This window comes from Hordeum vulgare, chromosome 6H, assembly GCF_904849725.1.
Source record: "Hordeum vulgare subsp. vulgare chromosome 6H, MorexV3_pseudomolecules_assembly, whole genome shotgun sequence".
In the NCBI taxonomy this organism is placed as follows: domain Eukaryota; kingdom Viridiplantae; phylum Streptophyta; class Magnoliopsida; order Poales; family Poaceae; genus Hordeum; species Hordeum vulgare.
In genome coordinates, this window is record NC_058523.1 from 313,902,318 (window position 1) to 313,927,117 (window position 24,800).

At 45.4% G+C, this 24,800-nt stretch overlaps 1 protein-coding gene across 1 annotated transcript; it reads right to left on the minus strand.

Moving 5' to 3' along the window:
- Window positions 1–2,455: 2,455 nt before the first annotated feature.
- On the minus strand, window positions 2,456–24,598 carry LOC123401528 (GPI ethanolamine phosphate transferase 1). Its single transcript, XM_045095356.1, has 18 exons — window positions 24,305–24,598; window positions 23,982–24,173; window positions 18,590–18,745; window positions 17,766–18,059; window positions 17,119–17,336; window positions 16,944–17,018; window positions 16,765–16,831; window positions 16,153–16,475; window positions 15,344–15,577; window positions 15,072–15,259; window positions 14,705–14,840; window positions 14,513–14,621; window positions 8,485–8,587; window positions 8,192–8,378; window positions 7,359–7,457; window positions 7,211–7,269; window positions 3,446–3,551; window positions 2,456–2,830 (listed from the first exon to the last, which is right to left on the minus strand). The coding sequence occupies exons 1-18, from the start codon at window positions 24,513–24,515 to the stop codon at window positions 2,666–2,668; spliced, it is 2,922 nt and encodes a 973-aa protein (XP_044951291.1). The 5' UTR covers window positions 24,516–24,598; the 3' UTR covers window positions 2,456–2,665.
- Between the last annotated feature and the right edge of the window lie 202 nt (window positions 24,599–24,800).

Below are 24,800 nucleotides of genomic sequence, written 5' to 3' on the forward strand. Positions count from 1 at the left end.
ACTGGAAACTCCATTATTCTTTTCCACGTGTGCACCTTCTTCTCCATGCTTGATCCCACTCCAATGTCCATCCTTCTTTTGCATGTTAGGTCCTTCATTCATAAGTAAAACAGAAGTATATAATTTAGGCAGCATCATATGTTCTTGCACATTAGAAGGATTTCCATGAAACAAAAGTACCTGATAATTCAATTGACGTATGCGAACTCTAATAATTGATCCAGTATGTATAGCACCAGGGATTGTAGGTGTAACAATGATATTGATGTCCTCATCATGATGTCTTGGATTTTCGGCCATACTGTCATAGTGTGGCACTACGACCTTTAACCTAAGCCTCACAGCGTGTTTGGTAACCTTTAGGAAGAAGATGAGCTTTTGGACGAGGGAGTTGTGACGAGATTAGATACAGAAAGTGTCATTTTATTTCCAATCCCTTGTCTGATATGTCGGAATTTAAGAGAGGTGTTTATTCTCCGAAAGTGCATAGGAGCTCTCGGATGCTACACCCCTTATATTCAAAAATAATTTAGTAATTCAAAAAAGTCAAAAATCTTGGAACTTTTTATAGAATCAAACATGACCAAGTATTGCACTCGTGTAGAAATATTAAACCCGGAATTACTTTCATTGCATCCGGAATCAAAGATTTCCCAAAAGGGCTAGATAAAAATACTATTCATGCTATATTGTCGTCATAATTTTGTTTTTTTGCCCTGATGTTCATGGAAATAATTCCTTGAACAAACTTTTTATACGAGTACATTACCTGGTCATATTGGATTCTAAAAAAGTTCTAGGATTTTTTTACTTTTTTTTTGAATTACTAAATTATTTTTGAATATAGGGGGTGGAGCACCCGAGTGCTCCTAATCCACTCCCGTTTATTCCCTTGTTTATTTAGACGACGACAAGTTATGACGAAGGGTCAAGATGTTCTCCATATAGGTCAATTCCCTCTCAGTTCCCACCATGTTAATAAAATGGTGAGAATTAAACTCTAAACTCCCATGTCCGATCCAACTATACAGGTGACTTTATATCTTTATAACCACTTAATTCTCATTTCCTCTCTCTAATTACCTCCAACCAAATAGGCTGCCAATGGCATGCTTTTGAGCTTTTCGGCAGTTCGGCCGAGCCTCTTGTTGAAATACCTTGGGGTTGCCTTTGCCGACCGACGCCTTTGCATTCCCAACCTTTGGAAGACAAGATGGCCACCAAGCTCGTCCTCTAGCACAGGGTAGGCACATCATGGCGGCGAATAGGCGGTTTTGGTCAAGTTGGCGCTCTCATATCTAGCGATCTACCAACTCAGCTCCCTACACTGCCAGTGGGAGTCATGGACAGCTTGAGCAGTTTTGGTCGCTCCTTCTAGTAGGGAGGGTGTGACAAAATATTCCGTGACAGGTGCAAGATTAATTGGGAGGCAATCTTTAGGTATAATGGACTGGGCATCTTACACCATTTACGGCCCTGCTTGGGATGTCTTTTTTTACCAAATACACATGTAAAAATAATACACACCTGACACCTCCATCCATCGATTTAGTTTTCAGCTGGTTTCATACTTATGACCGGTATAATACCTCTGTAAAATATTACGCTTGTAAAAATAAAACGGCATTCCAAACAGGGCCTTAGTTGCATTGTTTGTGTTGATGGGCATGGGCACACCTTGCGAGATCGATGAGATTGGTCCTTCTATGCAATAGTTGTGGTTAGTAGTACTTTCTCCGTCATGGTTTAAAAGACGTGCTTAGAAATTCTCAAAAACCTAGATGATTATTGATTGGCTATGAGATACACATGCATACAGAAGTAGTACAACAAAGTACTAATTAGTTGCTAGGAGTAAATGCAATGCGTCTTAAACCTTGTCTATTGTAAAAAAATGCACGTAAATTTAACCTTGTCTTCCAAACTACTTCCTCCGTTCCTAAATATAAGTCTTTTAAGCGATTTCACTAAGGGTCTACATACGGAACAAAATGATTGAATCTATACTCTAAAGTATGTCTATATACATCCAGTCCACTAGTGAAATCTCTACAAAGACTTATATTTAGGAACGGAGGGAGTATTTGGGACGGTACCAGGGTGCACTTCTTGTATGCTCCATGAATCAATGGGCAAAGACAATTAGAACACGTTTCTGAATAAACTGAATTCAAATTTAAATTATTTTATTTTATAAGGTTAAGTTTGAATGTAACATTTTCATTTGGATTATTGTTACACTAATATCTATCTTTGAGTTATTTTCAATATACTGTGTAAACAAAAACGGAGAGGGCAGGCATTAGGTGATCACAGTTGGATGGCCTGCACCCGACCGAATTTCCGCTGACACGTCTAGACGTGCCCACAAGCCGAAATTTGATGATCCGCGGTGGAAATGCCCCTAACAACCTCTATCTAACTCATAATGTGACCATTTGCACTAACAAATTCATGATGTCGTGACCAGATTATGTCTTTAAGCAGGCACTTCTGCCTCGAAGAAACAAGGGTAAAGAAGTTAATCCACCCAATACAATGAACATCCATAAACTACAAGAGCTTAGTCCCAAAACTTGGGCCACATATAAAACAAAGGCCAGAAGTTAGTTCTACAAAAATGGATACATTCTGCAAAATCCATATTAAAAAAAGTCAGGTCAATTCACATAAATTTTCGTGAGGTCAATTGCCGAGACGAGACTTCGATATCTTTTGTGTATATGTTTGTGAGTGCAAAAAGCAGCAACACGAAGACTACTTGCGCACTTACAATTCCAAAATGGCTAATGCTGTTGCCAATCTCCATCCAGCTCCCTGTGTTTTGGACCTGTGGTCGAAATGAAAAGGAATATTCACCATATTATCTACTGCAGGAGTAGGAATTGCCATTTGAACAGAGATAATTATGTACACAAAAACCTAGTCTCTGTTTGAAACACAAAAAAATATTCTAAAACATGTGGGAACTGAACCATGCATTCTGTATTCCATTTGACTCCTGTGTGGCAAATGTGCCCTGAACATAGTAATCAGCATAGGAAAACCAACATGGGTTGAGCATTTATCAACAAGTTTAAACAGAGAACATCTAGGTTCAGCGGCACTTCTTCTGAAGAGAAGTTTGGACTCCGGCGCAGTTCAATTTAAAATCATCAAAGGGCATAAAACCCTTGAGGCCTTGAACTCTACAACTTTAGTCTAAAAGCAAGGGTTACAGGACCATTACTTGTGTATGTGTGTGTGTGTGTGTGTCGTTTTAGTGTCCTATATTACTTTACAGAGGGAGTACCTTGCAGAGCTCTAACATGATAAACCAAACACCATTCAAATGTCAAGGGAATGAGAAATGATGAAAATTGTATATAAATTAAATACGGTCAATAAAAGAAAATAGCGAAAGTGCTGAAAGAATTTCAGGTACATAAGGGCAGAACACACATACCAGGAAAAAGAAATGAATTGTCATCACATCTGAAAGCAGTATTACAAGAAAATAACAACCGATACGTGGAATCCTTACAATCTTGGTTATGGCACTAAATGTACATCTGCAGTAAGTCAGAACATACTGTATAAGCTTACTGACAAACAGCATCCAGTTGAACATGAATAAAATAACAAAATTATCTAGGTGTCATATGGAAGGCCCAAAGCCCCGTCTTCTGCAGGCTGAACATGTTCCGTTTTCTATTATGCTAGACAGCAGACGCTAAATAAGCACTCCACAAAACGAAAGGTTCCATATGGAAGATGGCCCATATGTACGTTTTTCCGCTCAAATATGCCAGAGGCAGTCTGAACATGTTGAACAGGAACCAAAATTATTCCCAAAACCATCCAAGTGCATTAAGTTGAACATTACACATTTAACCCGCCTGCATATCTAAAATAAAGATGAAACTGTAGTCTATTATTATGTCAGATACAAAAAGTGACTGGTGTTTCAGTAATTATCATTCCCAAAGGACCAAGAGATATATACTCATTCGTTTATGGTGTATCAATTATCTTGAAGCTCTACACTCAATTCTTCCAAAAATTGCCTCCCAGAAAAAAATAAGGTAAGGTAGAATAGGATACAGATTTTTGTTTCATCCTATCACACAGCGAAACTTGTTTTGTAACAGGAACCTTCACTTAAATCATACTCCCTCCGCCCGGAAATACTTGACATAGGAATGGATGCATCTAGATGTATGTCAGTTCTAGATACATCCATTTTTATGAATTTGTGCAACAAGTAATTCCGGACGGAGGGAGTACTTTGTACAGAGCGTACACAACTACAAAGTTATTAGACTCAAACTTTGTCCAGCACATCAACATTAACTTAAGGTTAAAGTCACCAGCGAAAATAATTGGCACGGGAGTAGCACTAGCCAGAGATTTCAGATCAGGCAACAAAAGCAAGTTGAGGGCCATAGATGTTTACAATTGCCACTGTTTACCAGAACTTCTTTGCAAACAGTTGATGGATACGAAAAGAACAGAGCAAAGACTCGCACAAACTGAAAGAATATCATCCTTCTAAGCAATGATCACTCCTCCACTCGCACCAACAGATGGAGTGAAAGCGAAGTGGTCAAAACCAGGACCACAAAAATCATTGATAATCGGGGCATCAACCATATTCATCTTGGACTCTTGCAAACAGACAGCTGACACATTCTTCTGTTGCACAACACCCGTAACAGCAGCTCTCCGGGCGGGTGAATTAAGCCCACGGACATTCCAAACCAAAACATTGCACTAAATCATGGAAACTAAGCCGGCAAAGACTAGGAAGATGTAAGATACAGGTACATAGCACCACGACAGTCGCTCGAGCAGTCTTCTGCACCCTGCGGCCACCAACCGCGTGCAGCAGCACCGTGGATGCATCAATCTCCACCAGAGTCAGCCCGTCCTTGAAGTTCTGCCCATACTGCTAACAGAGCAGCAGGGTCCTGCTCCTCAAATGGCAGCCCCAGCTTCTTGCAGATCAGCTTCTGCGCCTGCGAGATGGCATCGCCGCCGCACCTAGACTTGGCCACACGGTGATAGCTAAACACGCTGTCTCCTGGGTGCGCCCATGGGCTTGAACATGGTGATTGCGAGGATGCCCAAGGTCATAGGCTTGGAGATGAGAGCGATGAACCGGTCGAGGGCGGCGGCAGGGGTACGCCGTCACCGTTAGCGAGGGTGGCGGTGGGGGACAAGATCGGCACCGGCAAATGGGTGGGGTTTAGGATTTAGGGAGCCCAATGACGGCCGATCAACACATACTGCCAGGTGTGGTAGGAGCGGGCGGCTCAGTTGCACTCTCAACGTTTTCCTGGCCCAAAGGCCCTAGGAAGCAGCCCAACCACCGGCTCGGCAGAAGGCTGGGGCAGCAGGTCATGCAACTCCAGGCGGAGAAGCTGCAAGCCCGCTTCCATCTGGTCCATGAGAAGGGCAGCATGCATCCGAGCGGACCTGAGGATGGGCCCCACAGGGCAGGTGGTCTAGTCCCTCGCCTTGACCATCTCGCAAGAGGCGTTGAAAAGGGAGCAGCCGGGGCTCGCATTTCCATCCCAACAACATCAACATCAGAACAGGAATGTTCCAGCCGCGGTGCAGCCGAGAAGAGAAAGCGCTCATGGGAGGGTGCAGGGCAGAGCTCACGGATGCCATGGGCTGCACCAGAGTGCACGCGAGCTTAGGAACGACAGCAGTGGCCAGCGGCTCGCCCATGCAACCAGCCGTGGTACAGCTTTCAGACAGCGTGGGAGGCTGTGAGCATGCGCCCAACTACACCGTTAGCCCGCCGTTGCCGTCGCCCGACAGCCCACCATGGACAGGAGGTAACAGAGAGGGGAGTGTGTTCTGCGTCGTTAGGATATCCACTGGGAGAGACAGAACAGGCGCCTGCAAACCGAGCACTTGTGGAGGGAGAGGCGCAGGCGCCGGCAACAGACTGGACGGCGGCCCAACATGGTGAGCACCCAGCTTGCAGCGCCGATTCGAGGAAGAGCTCCTGCCAAGACGGTAGAAGACCGAAAACAGCAGGCTCGGGAGGGGGGTGCCATCGATAAGCCCTCGAGCACAATGATAGCAACAGATGGAGGTGTCCCAATCACCGTCACCAGCAGCAGCACCAGACGCCACTGGAACGCCCTCATGACACAGGAAATACGCGAGGGAGCCGAGATGGATCAGCACTGGGCACTGCAGGGCCACGGGGTGTGGGATGTCCAACAAATCCCATGGGTTGTCGTTGACATTCTTGTCAGAGCCGTCCGGCAGCGTGAGCAACTGGAGGGACCGTTGCTCGGCAGCGATTCACCGACGCTAAACATCACCTTCTTCAGCAGCAAGTTGGGGTCGTCCATCCAAGTGTAGACAATGAAGTACGAGAGATCTTTACGCTCCAGCGAGGACACAGTGATGGTGTGGAAGTGGCACATCGCCTGTTGCGTCATCACCACCAAGAAGGCCTCATTGGGCAGGCCCTCGATGAAAAGCCGGACGCGGTACCTAAGCGGGATCATCTCCGCGAAGAGGTTGGCTGCATAATCCTATATGCAGATTGCGTCACATCCATCCATAAACAATCTCGCATATCTTGGTTTGCTGCTCCTTCACTATGGACGTTTTGAAGTTGCTGCTCCCAGTGCCCAACCTGCCCCTGTCTCGAGCACCTTCTGCTGCTAACATCGTAGGCTGGTGGTCTAACGCATGTGCTGCTCTCTCATCTAGAAAACAGCGTGAGTGGGGATCCCTAACCATCCTTGCGGGCTGAATTGTCTGAAAGGAAAGGAGCTGTAGGATCTTCAATAACAAAGCTACTGCTGCTCATCTTGTTGCTAAGATCTCTGAACTGAATGCATGGTGTGGCACCGGGGTGCCAGGGGTACAGTGTGACATCCTGAACACCTCTAGGGCTTGTTCGGTTAATCCCCACCACAAGGGGATTAGAGGGGATTGGAGGGGTTTGATGTGGATTTTGACTTGCTGGGGATTTAATCCCTTCCAATCCCCTTCAAACCCCTTGAAATCCTATGGAACCGAACAAGGCCCTATCGAGCTCTGTTGTATAGGGTAGCATCTCAGGTTTTTCTTTTCTTCTGTGCTTCGCTTTTCGTGTTCTGTAACTTTATTTATTCCTCTTAATATAACTGAAAGCAGCGCTGCTGCATTTCGTCAAAAAAACTTGCATAAGATAAAAAAAAAGGCTGAGAAAACTTACATGACAAGCATATATGGAATGAACAATTTGAAAATCAGAAGTGCCGTCATAAGAAATGGCTGCCACGGGAAAAAAAAGGAGGAATGATCAGTAACTGGAATTAAAAAGATTAACTTAAACAGAAAAACAATACATCACAAGCACTTACACTAAATATTGTGATGAATCTGTACACAGATGATATCTCAAAGCTTGCAATGCTTGCAAAATTACCAGTTCCAAAGAAAGCAACATTGAATAAGATCATCTGCAAGGCAAAACGACACATTTGTAAAACATACACAAGCACTAGTAGCAGAGGCCTTGGAACTTTGGAGCTAGTAAGGTAGGAAAGGAGGATGTGAGTGTTGAGTGGCCTGAAATAATACTGCATCAATCAAGAAATGCCTTCACACAGCCAATGGGTGTCAGGCTTATGGACTGTGGAGGCAAGTATGCGACAACTTACAAGCACCAGAACATATATAAGGCAAACCAGGAACCTCAAGGGACTTAACAAAAAAATGAGTGCACTGATTTCAGTTCAATGAAACCCTACAATCCCTTTAACTCACTTGATATCACTCATCAGAAACCTAAAATTTTAAGCCTAAGATACTATCAATTCACTTGTCCTACTGCAATACCACTGAGACTTTCTTCCTACCTATTGGCATGTCTACTGATTTCACAGTCTCCATTGGCTATCCCTACTGAAAAGGATTCAGCTTTGACTGGAGTTAATACATCTTCATATTGGCGGATGACCCGTGTCCATAAGATATTTAAATTTTTTTCAAGCAACCAGCAGGAGCGCCGCCTTTTCATTAAAAAATGGAGAGAACAAAGTATGCTTATAAGGTATTGTTACTCAGAAACCTTGTATAGTGCTGAAAATTTTTCCTCAGTGTTGTTATGCACCTAAGCTATGGACTGAGATCATATTACTCAGAAAGCATACAGCAGTCCAGAACACAAGATGGAAAAAGGTCATAGCCTTACAAATAACAGAGGGATTCGTAAATCAGATAGTTGTAAGCATCTTTCGTCATAGCCATAAACTGATCCATCCACAAGGCTACTGTAGCACGCAGAATTGCTTCCTTCAGAGCAATACAAGTTGGCAGATTCAAGAAATATCCATCCCATGAGTACCAGCGCAAAAGCACTATAGAAAACCGCTTCATAGCTGCAGAGGTCAAATTTTCAAACAACGTATCATGTACATGATATCCCATGGATACATCAACAAAATATTTGATCTATGAATACTTCAGCGTAAGTTAACTGCATACCCAATAGAAAGCAGCAGAAACGAAGGGGCAAAACCCAAGAAGATAGATGTAAGACGGGATAGAACGCTACAAGGTGAAAAGAGCGGTAGCACCATCGCAAAACCTGCCAAAACATGATATGTCAAAAAACCAACACCCCAAAGTCTTAGAAGTTCAGCAAGAGCAAACCAGGATAACAATAATCAAAAGGTACGGTATTTCAACAACAAAACGATGCATGTTTAATGGAGTTTAACCAACTCGATTTCAGATAGAAGAAGCTCTGTTGATCCGTGTGGTAATGCAAAACTAAAGTTAGTTTCTTTACACGGGATCATCTATTTCTCAGTGTCTCAGATAATTTGTATTTCCTTCTTTTAGATATACAGTTTCTCTTGCAGCTCGTTTGGCACCTATGATTTCATTTCATTTGATAGAAATGAAATGAAATGAAATCTATGCCCAGATTTCATTTGCTGAAATCTAGATTCCAAATCCAAATCTCATGTTTGGCTGCCACTAGGATTTATCAACAGTAATCAAGAAACAATATGCCTCGAGCAATAAACAAACCAGCAATTTCTGGTTCAGTCATACAAAATTCAGCTGCAAGTTCAAGAGGATGAGCAGATTACAGTATGACTGAGATTGGCTACCTGCTGTAAGTGGCGGAGGGAGCCACAGGGCAGATTGGTTCACAGTCGAGAAGGTCAAGGTGGCCATTATCTTGGGGTCGAGTTCGATGCGGAGTGGTAGAGGTTCCCTTGGATTGGCTCCGGGGATGTACTGCTGGTGGAGATGGACTCCCGACGGCCCAGGTCCTCTGGACAAGGCGGCGGCCACGTATCCGTGGTTCTAGGGTTCTGTCACACCTCCATCCCCTGATGCGGTGGACAGCGGTGCGGGCCAGGAGGCGGGGGCCACTGGCCAGGGTGTGTGCGTGTATAAGTAGGTGTGTGGGCAGAGGAGATACTATGCATTGTATGAGACTTCAGATCCTCTCCCTACTTTCCTCTTCTCCCACCTAACTTTCTCTGTACCTCATCTCCTTCTTCAATAAAGCAACTCAGATCTCATCCCCAATTCCCCTTGTACCGATCCTTGGATCACTGGGTCGTTACACTGCCAACGGAGAGGGCGTGCAGGAGAGCCGCGGGGCGGGGTGAAGAAGAGGTCACGTGCGAGCGTCGCAGGATGGGGGAGAAGCGGAGGAGTAGATCACCATGGGCGGCGGCAACGGGTGGAACCGTGGAAGGAGACAAGGGTTTCAGGGCGAGACGAGGGAGACGGGAACGAGCGGAATTGTGAAATGATAGCTTCCCAGCCAATAATACCAACAATACCAGGCCAGCCAAACGTGTTGGTGACGGAATTCTAAAATGAATTTCATGAATTCCGACCCAAATGATAGGTGCCAAACGAGCTGTAAGTGATTATGAATAAAGCTTATCCGAGAAACTTCACATTTCTGTGATATAATCATCCCAACTGATGGACTATCAATTATCCCGTATTCCTATACAACAATGCAGAGAATTATGTAGTCAAGGCATCAACGCTCTGACCCAACGGCGAGGTGGACAGATTGGTACACAAAAGTGAATGACACCAAATTCTTATCACAGATGTAAACTGTGACTGCAAGTGAAAAGCCACAGGAATATAGATGAAGCAGCACAAGGTTGTAGAGGAGCAACTCCACCTTGCTGCTATGAACTGTACAACACAACTGTCGAAGGAACTACTTTAAGTCTTCAACGCGATGTGCTAGATATCGCTCTACAGTCAAAAATGGGCCGATATGGCAGCAGGAGTTCAATGCAAAACTCCTAGAGCACAAGATCTATTCCAACATCTTAGACAAGAACACCGGGTCTATTAAGGGCGACTCCAACCGGCCAACCCGTTTCTTCTGATTGTGTCCATTTGGGTTCGCGAGGGCAAAACCCACAGCCCAACATGCAAAGGCAAACACATCTTATGCCCAACATTTGGGTTCGTGCAGCCAGATTTGCGTCCACACGGACACGAGACAGACAGGCCTGCGCGTCGGCCACCCCCTGGTCCTACTTAATTCCACGCATGATGGCGGGCCCGCACGTCAGCCACCCAACCTCCTCCCCAGGCATCCTTTTTAATGCAGGCCGCCCAGTTCTCTTCCCCTTGCCCCCCAGTCGCCCGACATACAACCCTAGCTGGGGATATGCACGAACACGAGGCCGACTCCACCTCAGGGCAGAGCTGACGCTGCCTAAGGCCACGCGGCAACGTATGTACGTCGGCCTCAAGCAGAGCGAGCGGTACTGGCAAGAGGCCACCCCGATGTTGTGGCCTGACGTCCACCTGCCGAACAACTGGCACCTGAACCCAGAGTGTTCCAGTGCCTGCCGTTCTAGCCTCCACCCGCGCATGAGGACCTCCATCGCGACCCGGCATTCACCCGTCAACTCACCATTCTGGGACACTTGGTTCCGCGACGAGCATAACATGGGCATCAGTCCTACTTCGCCACTCGTGCACCTGCCTGCCCCTAGTCCCCCACGTGAGCATGCCCCCAGTCCCCCACCACTAACCGACGAGGCCTCCCAGCTCAATGAGGAGAACAAGAAGGCCTACAAAAAGGCCATCGAGGACTCCCGGCTCACCGAATCGGAGGGCCTTGCATACCAATTGGCCTTATCGGCAGCAGGCGATGTCTCCATGTCGGAGCAGCAGTAGCAGCAGCCGGAGAACGCGCTAGGGCCATTAGTGGGGCAATCTTTGTCAATGACGAACATGGTGCCCTGCTCGCCGTGGTGGATGTCGTGCATGCCCGTATGGTTGTGCACACCCAAGGAGGCCGAGCGGCATGCATTGCAGGAGGCGAGCAGTGGCAAGCAGAGCAGCAGGATGCAGCGCATCATAATCAGACATCGTTGGAACCAGGCGTTTCCATGGGCGGCACCGGTGTTCGTCGATCTGAGGACGACGAAGACGACAACTAGAATAGTTTTATTTAATGGTTTTAGTTAATGTTTTTAGTTTAATTAATGTAAGACTGGACTTCTGGTGGCTGTTTTTTTTAATTCAAAAATTCAGACCAAAACGTCAAATGCGTCCCTCCGTGTTGGGCGCACCTATGGGCCAGCGGACAAAACCAGACTTTGTTGTCTGTTGTTTGCCTGGACGACCCAAACAGACAAAAAACGGACACATTGCATGTCCGTTTAGGTCGGACGGTTGGAGTTGTCCTAAGGCTGGTTGTAATGGGGAGTATCATATACTAGTATCATGCATATAATACTAGTGTATGATACTACATCCGTAATGCATAGTATTATACATAGGATAGTTCATTTATTGTCATGCATGATACATAGTAGCACATTATTTAATATGATATGCTAACATGATGGGATACCCAGCTCTCTCTTTCTTCATTTAATTCTATGCCACCTCATCAAAATTGCCGAGTTGGCATGCATGATACTACCTATGATACGCCCATTACGACCAGCCTAAGACTAGTGGGTACTAGTAAATTGCACGTGTTTTGCAGCCAATGATGACACTATGGCTTCAATTTGAATGATTCTCAACAAATTAGTATTTGCTTTAAAAATTTAGGAAGTATTAGTATCGGTCTAGGAGTCCTATATTTCCTTTCTTGTACCTCAAATCTTGTGTACCATATATATGCACCTTGGGCCTTGCAATACAATCAAGTTGTGTCCATTATTAGAGCCCTAGGTTCTTTTTTCACAGGCGCTACTCATGCTCCAATCCAATATCGACTCATGCTCCAATCCAATATCGCGCCGCCGCCGTAATCCTCTCGGTCGGCTGCTATTTTCCTCTATTGCCTTTGTGTGCACCTGCTCTGGTCGCTGCTCTCTCTCCCATGATTTGCCTCAAGTCAACGCAACGCCATCACCCACGAGTCCCGCTGCCGCTCTTCATCACCTCGCCCGCGATTCACGCTTCTTCCCGGTCGAGATTTCCTCCCACTGTTGTTCCAAATCAAAGTCCACTGCCATCGTGATTCGCCTGTTCCAAGCCGAGGTTCCGGATGGACGCCCAGGCCGCCAGCTCCTCTTTCGCCCTCCGCCGGCTGTTGGCCACACTCGCGCTTCACACCCCCACGCACCCCCGCCCACCGGATTTACCCGCCCATGCCGCCGGCTGCTCCATCCCCATCCAGCCACCAGCCTCCACCCATGTACTGACTTCTCGATGTCCAGCCATCTGGTGCCTCATCCGCCAGCTTCCTGTATGCGGCGCCTCGTCCGCCGGCTTCATCTGTGCAAGGCTTCTTGTGCCTCACTCCTAGTTTGTCCCGCACACACGTGAAGCTAGCTGCATTGTTAGGCTTCCTATGTGCAAGGCTCCACGCAACTGCTCCTGGTTTGGCCTGCACATGTACACTGGCCTTCATTCCAGCCGGCACTCATGTTCAGCTGAGTAGCTTGCGCACATGTGCTGCGAGTAGATCTGCTCCGCTGAGTTAAAAAACCAGGCACAATGATCTCGTTTGGCATGCATCTCCCTCGCTCCCAGACTCTTGATTGTGCTTCCTATATTGGTCCCGTCTCGCACATGCACCGTCTCTCGGTGCTTGGTGCTCATCACAGGGTCCCTCGCTCCCCGACTCTTGACGGTGTTTCCTATATTGATCATGTCTCGCAAATACGCTATCTCTCGATGATTGGTGCTCGTCACAGTTGTCACAGGGTCCACCTGTGACATCATCCCTTCCGACGCCTTTCGCGGGCTGTGTTGGTCGCTATACAACAAATCCTCTTGCAAGCTTCGCACATTGCTCCACACCGACTCCTTTCATTGTTCGGTGATTTTCAACGGTGCTCAGTCTCGCGCATGCATCTTCTATCGGTGTTGCCTGCCCTTGCGCTACGTTTGTTTTTCGCTGCTCTTTGCCGGCATCTAATGTGCACGGCTTTCTCTGCATCTTCCACTCTTGCATCCACGATGGCTTGCATCTCTGTCCCATGTATCCTTTCTAGTTTCTAGCTCTATATTTTCCGTTGCATCGACCAAATCCGTTGATATTTTGTGTTTCTCATTTCATGCAAGTCCACCATACTGTTTGGCAGCCTTTTTCCTTTTTCTGATCCTTGTCCTTTCTATAGGATTTCTGTGACCTCTCTTTGCATTGTTGATCTACGCCCATTCTCTTGCCGCGGGTTTTCTTGGGCTATGATTTTGTGTGAAATGCTTCATTCTTTTGATGTGTCATCTTCTTTTGACAACCCATCTTCTCTTGATACTTATATTGTATCTTCTACTGATGCAGTGTCTTAGGTGTCTTCCTCTGATGTGTTTTCTTCTTTGGCTTGACTCGACAGGTTTTGAAGACTCTTCATGATACGACGACAATCAGGACGTGGATTTTGGATTGTCAATTTTCTTTCTAGTGTTACACTTCTTCAAATGCAATGTTGTTGTATACACTTTGCATTTGAGGGGGGGGGGGGGGGGGGGGGGGGTGTTATGAAGTATATTAGTATCCGTCTAGGAGTCCTGTATCTCCTTTCTTGTACCTCAAGTCTTCTGTACTATATTAGTATCAAGTCTTTTGTACTATATATATGCCCCTTGGGCCTTGCAATACAATCAAGTTGCATCCATATGATATAACATTAATGTCCTTTTCAAATCTCCAATCCACAATGGGTAGATCTATCGCATATATGCGAACACATACTCACAAGCAATATATTTATCAAATTCAAAGTGGATTCCCCCAACCCTCTCTCAAACTGAGCTATTTCCACTTTTTCTAACACAAAGTTCAAGCTGTTTGATGAAAAAACCTTTTTTTTTAATCCTTTCCTACTTTTTCTTTTAAAGTGCACTGGCATGCCGAAAGGTTGGCAACCATCCAAACAAAGACCAATGTTTGAGCCATGGCCAAATTTTTGGTAAGGTACACTTTGGCCACAATCCAAACATTCCCATAGCCATGAAGAACTGAAGTGAGACAGAAATGTGAGACACTGGAGATATTTAGCAGCATGATTGCAAGATTATAGGGTCAGTGTTTATGGCTTACCAGCTACGCACCAGTTGATCAACTGGTGCAATGGGTGCAGTTCTTTGTGCTGAGACCGATGAGATGTAGTTAACCACACCATAATTGAAGACACTGAGATCAAAATAACCTAGAGCACAGTGACAGCTGTCAACACTATGTCAACTTAACTTTAACAAAATAAATATCGATACAACAAATTGCCTTTTGTACCTGAACAAAAAATAGCTTGGAGGATTTAGGGGCTTGTTTGTTTGCTCGATTAAGATACAACCAAAAGGTGCTGGTATTGATGGTCGCCCATCTCGAAGCCATTGCGATCAATATTATAAGTGCCCCGCTAAAAATTCTGCATAAGTAAGATTCATCAAATATAATAAATGCAAGTAAAAACAAAACAGAAAGATTAAAATGTGGTGGCAGTTAGTCATGTATGCCTTGACTCTCAATGTCATAAATTTCAGAGAACAGCATCGGTAGCATATTATGTATATGTAATTTTTAAACTCTGAGGTGTCAGCTAATATTAACAAATGAAAAAAAAACATTGTATTAATATACTGTGAGCAAAGAAGCATACACTAAGTTGTTATTCTCTGGAATTTCAGCTGGCATCAATGTGAATACAGACAGGAACCAGCATGCGAGCCATGTGTATATTGCAACAGCAGGGCTAGCTTCAATAGAAAAGGCTCCGCAGACTGAAGCTAGTACCCCAAGGGCCAAAAAGCACCATGTATAAAGCTTCCGATCAAAGAAGCTCATAACCTGCACAGAAGTATCAAATCCTATGTCAAATCTCAGTCTTATAAGTTAAATATTTTAGGTGTCAATAACAGGTTGTGTACGCACCAGAAACTCCAATATGAGCAATGCAGCAACCGAACTGATCAGAAGATTCATAATGTACTTGAATGGCATATTAAACAATTCCCTCCATGCTGACTTCATGAATTCGTAGTTTTGTACAATTCTTGTCCAGAGGAATATTGTCATAAATACATAAGCATGGTAAAGTGGTGGAGATTTCTCTAGAAGTAGTATAATGGATGATAAACCCATGAACAAGCATCCACCTATGTATACCTGAAACCGGGAGAGATAAGATGAAAATAGTGTAAAAGTACCACATCAGCTGTCACCAAATAGAAAAGACATTCCAGTAAATTATAATTATAATTCATCATTTTTCAAGTAACTTTGAACAGTTCACAAGAATGAATAAGTACCAAACCCATATATTTTGAACATAATTCTGTCTGACGCTTATGTAAATTTTACAGCAATGCTGGATTTCATTAGGGAAAATAAGAGTATCTGAGAGAAAAAGAATGAATAAGTACCAAAACCATATATTCTGAACATAATTCAATCTGACGCTTATGTAAATTTTATAGCAATGCTGGATTTCATTAGGAAAAGTAAGAGTATCTGAGAGAAACAGAAACAAAACATATGTGAAGTAGATAAAAAATATATTGATGGCAATCCACCCTGAGCAAGCTAAAGGAGGGAAAGTCCATGGACTGACTCCATTGTCTCGACCCATTAGGAACTACGAGATCGCCGCAAGGACACCTTCGGCATCCAGGAGTCAATATAGCAACAGAAGCATGTGTTCAGACAACGTTAGACACAGAATCGTACTTGGACAATCTTACTTTCATGGAGGTATTCTTGGGATACACCTGAGTCCTCTTTAGAAGATTAGCAGGAAATGTTGTATAAGACTGTAGCACATGTAGAATGAGGTTTGCCATCCATCCAATGTATCCAAGGGTAATTGTTGTCATTAACATGAACCAGTCGTATGTTTGGAAATAATGGAGGCCAGCAAGAGCCATACTACGTAGCTCTTCAGAATACTTCATGGCAGTTTTGTAGTCCCTTGCAGATATTAGATCTTCGATTCGATCGAGGACAGACGAATAGTTCACCAGTGGTTTAAAAGGCTTGAAATAGAGTGAACTGGATTGCTTCTGCTCTGAGATTGTCAAGGAAAGACATGTATGGAATAAGAATATCATTTGATGTATTCAGCTTGGAGGTGGTAAATTTGCATAAAGTACAAAGGTGATTGACATGATGGGATAACAGTTTCCAATGGTCTGCTGTAAAACATTGACTTCAGCGGACAAATAATGAAACAGTCCCATCAATCATTATCATTTCCAAATCTTATGTACAATTGAGTGCAACAGCCTACTAGCTTAGAAGAGTGGAGTAAGAAAAAAAAATCCAAATATGTTTCAGATCTTGTTCTGAATGGGTACCTGACTTCTGGAGAAACTGGTTAAGAATTTGTTTTGTGTTGGCCAGAACTGCTTCAACTTCATCAGACTGTAAAATAAAAGAGAAATAATTGGGATATAGAATTCAACGAGAAGTTTGCAAGCCAAGGCTGCAAGCACAAAATAACTTTTGGATAGTACTGTGGTGTTTATTGTCTAACCTTGCTTAACTTCAGATAATGAGAAGGTAAGTTCCCCACAGAATTCAAAGGGCATGACAGACCAACAAGTGTAGCCTGCAAAATTTATGAACAACTGAGAAAATGCAATATTGTGTTTACAAATGTAGAACATGCTGAGGAAGAAAGGAAAACAAGGTTTCCTATTGTAAACAACCATTAGAGGAGCTATATCAGCCTGGTTGACATCGACTCTTTCGAAGCCTTCAAGAGCCCAGTTCTGTGGCGTGGGCATATCGTGTCTGTGGTCATCAACAAACCGAAAGCCATCATCAGGTTTGTCTGTATAGGCCAAGAATTTTGGGCTCCTGATTCCAGCCCCCCATGCTACAAGTGGAGTATCGGTATTTGAAGGGTGTCCGTCTCCATGGCTTCCTATCAGTAGAAATGCATAATTATATTAGTATCATAAAGACACTGGCATCATAAGATATGATGAGCCATGTACTACCGACCAACCCTATTCTCCAAAATACAAGTGAAAAATCAAAATTGGCATCATTAAAATGCACAACCCTACTCTACAGAATAAAAATAAAGCAAGAAGCAGAAGCCTCTGGTATTACTAACAGGTCAGCAATACATTAAGAAGTCATTGTGATGCACAGCACCCTGAGGCAATACCATGCAAACTTAGACCAAAATCAGTACACTGTGGAGTGTTAAGATGCCATGCCATGAGCTGTCAAACCCTGTAGGTCCAGAACTTTATAGGGATCTCTAGCCCTAAAAAGCATATGGAAAAAACGAAAAAGGGAAGGGAAGTTGATGGGTGAAAACATTGTGTATAATACTTTATCGTACCTTTGTCGCTCATTCCATGATCTGCAGTAAAAACATAAGCTGTTTGGTTGTCATTGAAGTAACTTTCCATGAGATTGTACATTCTCTCAGCTATTTCATCAACAACCTTGACATTGTTCAGATAGATGCTTGAATAGGGCCGATGTGCATGACCATTAGAATCACAACCCAGCAAGTGCAGAAATATAACCAACTTATCCTGTAGGAGCAACTGCCTCAATTTAACATCATCAAGAGACCTGTTGAGAAGACCTTCAAACTGGTCAAATGACCAATGATCCAAAAATGATGCATCTGCAATCAAGGTCTCTAACCAAGTAAATAAGTGATTCCATAGATAAAACAAATCGGAAAAGTAGAGGATTGATGCCATAGATTATGTGATATTTAGAGTTTCAATTGGATCAAAACATTCAGATATTCATACAAGAAATATAGCAATTCCAGTATTAACTTTTTTTAACTCGTCGCACAAAAGGTTATAAGTTCAACAATGGTAATCGCGAGTTCGCAGATCTGGAACCCTATTCACATCCAAATTATCAACTCAAAGACTGTAACATGCTCCCTCCGTCCCATAATATAAGAGCGTTTTTTTACACTAGTGTACTGTCAAAAACGCTCTTATATTATGGGATGGAGGGAGTAACTTTTAGAGTACACGAATATTCAGTATAATGTGCATGCATTAAGTAAGCACAGCGTTACCAATATACGGTGACAAGGGCACAAGATGATTCTCTGATTGTCATATAAATCAAAACACGGTAAAATACAGATGACCCCATTGCGAATTTGTTGCATGCAGTATCAATAAGTCTGACCTGTTGCAAAGTCTTCGTATTCATGTGGATAACTACCCCAGGTACTGTGAGGTAGGCTGCTACAGAATATAGGAACAATATCTGGACTCCCAAACGAGATAGTGTGTCGACTTTGATTGAATACAGAATCAAACTCAACTGGATTGGCCTTCCATCCTGCACTAACAATAAGTAAAATGTGTGAACATCGTGGAAGCAATTTCATGCAACAAGTCATCAGTTCCTAAATTTATCTCTGAAGTGCCTTCATACCCCAAATTTCCAATAACACAAAACAAACTATCGTACAACCTCAGGGAATAGCACTATAATTGGTGTTTGTTAATTATAATCAATTGCAGACCGTAAATCCTACAATTTCAATCAATCATACTCAGATGGACCATGGTCACTGGTACGTGGTCCAGTACATGCATAGTGGCCAGTATGTCGGTGGACTGTGGGAACAAGTACCACCCGCACTATTCCAGTAGTAACAGAAAAAAACAATCGCACCTTATGCATACATATCACTCCAAAGTCCTGATAACTGCCAAGGAAGCCCTTACCAGATTAAGCAATGCAGAAAGTGAATCCAGTAGACTAGAATATTACAGCAAGCTGAATGACTTGTTGTAAAGACATGTCCATGTGAGTCTTGTCGAGTCCAAGGTATTTCCGTGACTTAACCTGTCATTGTTCTTATCCACAAACACCCACCACTGAAAACTGACGCCAAAGTTGTAACTGAGACGGTGTGTTCTAATCAAATTGCTCACATAACTCCTAAAAGCAAAAATAACTAATGATGTCGACACATTGTACACCCCAGTGCTGCTTCAGGCTACTCCTCTTCCCTAACCGCACCTCCATACCACAAATTTCCAATAAACAAGCTATCACACGACAGCAGGGAATAGAACTATTAAGTGGTGTTTGTTAATTATAATCAGTGCAGGCTGTAAATCCTATACTTTCAATGAATCATACTCCGATGGACCATGCTCACTGGTACGTGGTCCAGTACATGCATAGTGGCCAATATGTCAGTGGACTGTGGGAACAAGTGCCACCCGCACTATTCCAGTAGTAACAAAAAAAAAATCGCACCTGATGCACACATCACTTGAAAGTCCTGATTGTCAGGAAATATGCAACTTGTATTATTAGGAGGCCAAAGCCAACATATATACACATACATGAGGATGCCAAAAGGCTACAGGAGAATGCCAAGAGACTAGAATGCAAAAGGCCAAAAGACATCACTAATATAACTCTAACCACACCACCCCCACCACCACCTCAAACTCATGGTGGATCCACAACACTGAGTTGGGAAAGGTGAAATCCATGTTGCGCTCTAGTCTGGGCCTTCGTGAAGAAGTCTGCTAGTTGTAACTCAGAAGGCACATACTGAAGAGCAACAACATGATCCTGCACAGCAGCTCGCACATAAAAAACATCAACACCAATATGCTTGGTAAGCTCATGCTTCACGGGATCCCACGCAGTACTGATAGCACATGTACTGTCTGACAAGAGGGTGGTAGGTGTAGTAACAGAAACACCAAAATCCTCTAGTAACCATCATAACCAAGTCACCTCTGCCGTCAGAAGAGACATAGCTCGCAACTCAGCCTCTGCACTCGAACGGGAAACTACGATCTATTTCTTCGTCTTCCAGACAATGGGAGAATCATCCAGAAAAACACAGTAAGCAGAAAGTGAATGGCGATCCGTAGGATCACTAGCCCACGTAGCATCCGAATAGGCCTGGAGCTGTAACGAGCTAGAGCGGGGAAAGAAAAGACGATGAGAGATCGTGCCACGAAGATATCGTAGAACACGAAGAAGGTGACTATAGTGTACCGAAGTGGAAGAAGAAACAAACTGACTTAAGATATGTACAGGATAGGAGATATCCGGACGAGTCATAGCGAGATAGACAAGACTCCCAACAAGATGACAATAACATGTCCGATCTGACAAGGGCTCACCATCAGAAGCGTGAAGGTGAGCATTGAGCTCCATAGGAGTCTCGACAATGCGCTCATCACTAAGAGACGCACGAGTAAGAAGATCGTGGATATAGTTTTCTTGGGAAATAAAAAGCCATCAGAGATGGAGGAAACCTCAATCCCAAGAAAGTAAAGAGGACCGAGATCGGACATAAGAAACTGCTCACTGAGACGGGCCTTGACAAAGGCAATGTACTCAGGGTCGTCGCCAGTGATGATCATGTCATCAACATATAGAAAAAGAAAAGTCCGCCCACAAGCTGAAAGGTGAACAAATAACGCCGGATCATGAGCACTCGCTGAAAAACCAGCGGCAGCCACCACAGAGGCAAAACGCTCAAACCAGGCGCGAGGGGCTTGCTTAAGGTCATAAAGAAAGCGACAATGACGGCATACCATGCCATCAGGAACAGAATACCCGGGTGGTGGCTGCATATAAACCTCCTCACGCAACTCACCATTAAGAAAGGCATTCTTAACATCAAGCTGAGAAATAGACCAACGACGAGTAGAGGCCACAACGAGAAGTGTGTGGATAGTGGTCATATGGGCCACAGGAGCAAAAGTCCCATCGTGATCACGACCATGCTCCTGCTAAAAGCCACGAGCCACAAGACGAGCTTTGTAACGCTCAAGAGAACCATCAGAGCGAGTCTTAACCTTGTAGACCCACTTACAAGTGATGGCACAAACACCGGGAGGAAGAGAAACAAGATCCCACGTGTCGATGCGCTCAAGAGCGGCACGCTCCTCCGCCATCGCAAACCGCCATTCAGGATGAACAACAGAATCGCGATAAGAGGTAGGCTCAAGTACAGCCGAAAGACCATATCGACTAGGAGAATAGCGGTCAGGGGGAGGGCGAGGCCAAGCCCGAAGACCATAAGTCGGCTGGGATGAGGAGGACGACGCGCCAGAAGTAGATGGCACGTCAATGGATTTATCCACAACACGTGGACGACGAGTATAATGAAAAGGAAAGGAGGGAAGAGGTGGAATCCCTGGAAGTGGAGGCGGGGAATGTATCGGTGATGAAGATGGAGAAGGGGAAGATATCGGTGATGAAGGTGGAGAAGGGGAAGGTATCAATGATGAAGGTGGAGAGTCATGCGATGAGGAAGGAGAAGAATCCGTAGGAGAGGACGGCGTCAGATAGGACGGCGTCAGATCTGCAACAGCAAGAAGAGGAATAGGAATATTGGGCACAGAGGGAGGTGTATCTGGAAACGTAAGAAAAAAGATGTCCTCCGCTGAAAAAGCCGAGGAGGATGGACGCGGGTAGAAGGGACGAGACTCGTCAAAAGTCATGTCCCGGGAGATACGCATCCGGCGACCGGCAGGATCCCCACGCGTAGATAGGGACAAGGCCGAAGAGGTCAATGTAGAAACACCTGCCGATGATGAGCAGTCGCCACCACTCGTGAAAGCCGTGTGTAGAGTTGACCGAGAGTAGCGAGCCGACGTAGAACCGCATGTGGAAGCCACTGGGGGAGTCGACGTAGAGCGGTCTCCATCGTGAACGGAAGCCGCAAGAGGAATCGACGTAGGGCGAAAATCACCAGGTGCGGAAGTCGTGGAAAGAGTCGATGAAGAACGACTGACACTGGCCAGCATAGGCGGTGCAGCTGCCGAAGGAGTCGACGTGGAGTGGCCGGCACGGGCCAAAGTCGCAAAAGATGTCGATGTCGAGCGACAACCACCACCTCCAAGCGGGCGAGCACCAAGCACCGAGGAAAGGCGCATATCCGAGACGGGATCAATGTATGGAACACCGTCAAAAACATCGAGCCGCGAGGAAGAGCCTCTCCCTCTCCCCAAAGTCAATCTGGCAATCCAACTGAACACACCCGAAACAGGGTCGAAGTCTCGCTGGAATACCGCAGCAAATCGAATCAGCCTTGAGAGAAGCCGAGGCCCAAAACGTGGCCCGACCTGCCACGCTCCAACACACGAAGCGGCCTCGAGCACTCGACACGGATCGAGGCAGGCAGATCGAGGCAGACAGGCAGCAGCAGACGGTCGGGCGGCTAGATGGCGGCGAACACGAATAGACGAAGGAGACGGCGGTCAGGCGGCGGCCGCCGAAGGACGCAGGCTTCAGCAGCGCACGGGACTGCCCCAATCCAAGCAGCGGGTTGGTCTGCAGGAGGGATCCATGCGATGCATGAACAAAAGCTTCTTGGGAGAGTTGGATTACTGCAGAGACCGGCAGCGAGGCCGACGAGAGGCAGCGACCGGCGGCAACCCAGAGGGTGTCGGCTCGATCCAGAGGAGCAGCCCACAACGGAGATCTTGGATGGGAATTTGACTAGAGAGAAGACACGGGGCACCAAAGAGCGCAAGATTGGATCGGAAGGGCGAGTTGCGACGCCCGAAAAAAGAACCTAAGTTCTAATACCATGTCAGGAAATATGCAACTTGTATTATTAAGAGGCCAAAGCCACCATATATACACATACATGAGGATGCCAAAAGTCTTCAGGAGGATGCCAAGAGACTAGAATGCAAAAGACCAAAAGACATCACTAATACTCCCTCCGTTCCTAAATATAAGTCTTTTTAGAGTTTCCACTAGAAAACTACATATGGATGTATATAGACATACATTAGAGTTAGATTCACTTATTTTGCTCCGTATGTAGTCCCTTAGTGGAATCTCTAAAAAGACTTATATTTAGGAACGGAGGGAGTATAACTCCAACACTGATAACTACCAAGGAAGCCCTTACCAGATTAGGCAATACAGAAACTGAATCCAGTAGACTAGAAGATCACAGCAAGTTGAATGACTTGTTGTGAAAGCATGTTCATCAGTCCATGTGAGGCTTGTCGAATCCAAAGGTATTGCCATGACTTAATCTGTCACTGTTCTTATCTGCAAACACCCACCACAAACACTAACACCAATGTTGTAACTGAGACAGTGAGTTCTAATGAAATTGCTCACATAACTCCTAAAAACTAAAATAACTAATAATGTTGACGTGTTGTACACCCCTGCGCTGCTCCAGCCTACTGCTTTTCCCCAACCTCACCTCCATTACCACCCACCCACCCCTCTCCTTCCCAGAGCTGGAGACAAGAATCGTCCTCATCTTGCATCCATTGCCCCCAACCCCCCTCTGTAAGCTGTGCCAGAGCCGTACAGATCTTCGAAGTGTGATTATTAAGAATAAGTAACGATTTTGGAGCATTAAAATGTATGAACCAAGTGTGTTATGGGGTTGGCAGTAACCACAACTAACAGTATGAATTCAGGCTGGCAGTAACCCACAACTCACAGTATGAATTCAGGTTGGCAGTAAGCACCGACAACCAACATCGTAGCTCTTATGAACATGAAGAATACTACTGTCCAATAGAGATACACTGGAACTAGAGGTCAAACAGCGCACCTTTTGTTACAGCACTGGGATCCTCGTAGAAGCCGGCGATGATGGCGACGTGCCCTGGCCTGGACTCGGTGGGCGGCCGCGCGTGGCTGACGCCCCACCGGCCCTTCTCCTCAATCACCCCACGCAGGAATGGTGCCCTGTACCTTCCCCGCTCGTCCGGCTCGAAGAACTTGTCCGCCCTGAGCCCGTCCGCTGCAGCCACCATAATTTTCAAAACCCTCACCGCATCGCACCCACAAAAAACACGGACGAAAACCCCCAAATAGACTGAAAGCCTGGGCGGCAGGATCAGAAGAGGAGGAGGAGAGGGCGGGGCGACGAACCAACAAGGAGGACGAGGCGCTTGGCGGGGGGCGCGGAGAGGCGGGGCGGCACGGGGGCCATGCCGTGGACGATGGGGGACTTGAAGTAGATATCGAATATGCTCAGCATGTAGACGGCGTGGAGCGCGATGCCGAGGACGACCAGCCACCGCTCGCGCCGCCGCGTGGAGGCGGACGACGAGTGCGCCTGCGGGCGGGGGCGGCCGGCCATTGCACGGCGGGCACCGGCTGAGCCGTCGAAGGGAGCTGGTCAGGTGGATCTGGGACTGAGAAGGGACGGGAAGCGGGAAGGCGTTGGACTGACACGACTGTCGACTGGTGCGCACCAGTGTGCTGATGTCAGCTTAACGCAACATTGGAGTGAATTGCAAAAAGATAAAAGGACTTCGCTGGGAGCGGCGCCGCGTATTAGTCGGCGGCTCTCTTCCATCTATTTCTTGTATGCGTGCAAAATTACACAAGTATAATATTATTAAATATTCTTTTGTTTAAAAAG

Excerpts from the sequence above, each read along its gene's own strand:
- LOC123401528 (XM_045095356.1), bottom strand. The coding sequence starts at position 24,515 with ATGGCCGGCCGCCCCCGCCCGCAGGCGCACTCGTCGTCCGCCTCCACG. Across the intron at positions 17,337-17,765 it reads TCATGGAATGAGCGACAAAG|GAAGCCATGGAGACGGACAC; the intron begins GTACGATAAAGT and ends TTCTACTGATAG. Across the intron at positions 15,260-15,343 it reads TGCTCATATTGGAGTTTCTG|GTTATGAGCTTCTTTGATCG; the intron begins GTGCGTACACAA and ends ACTTCTGTGCAG.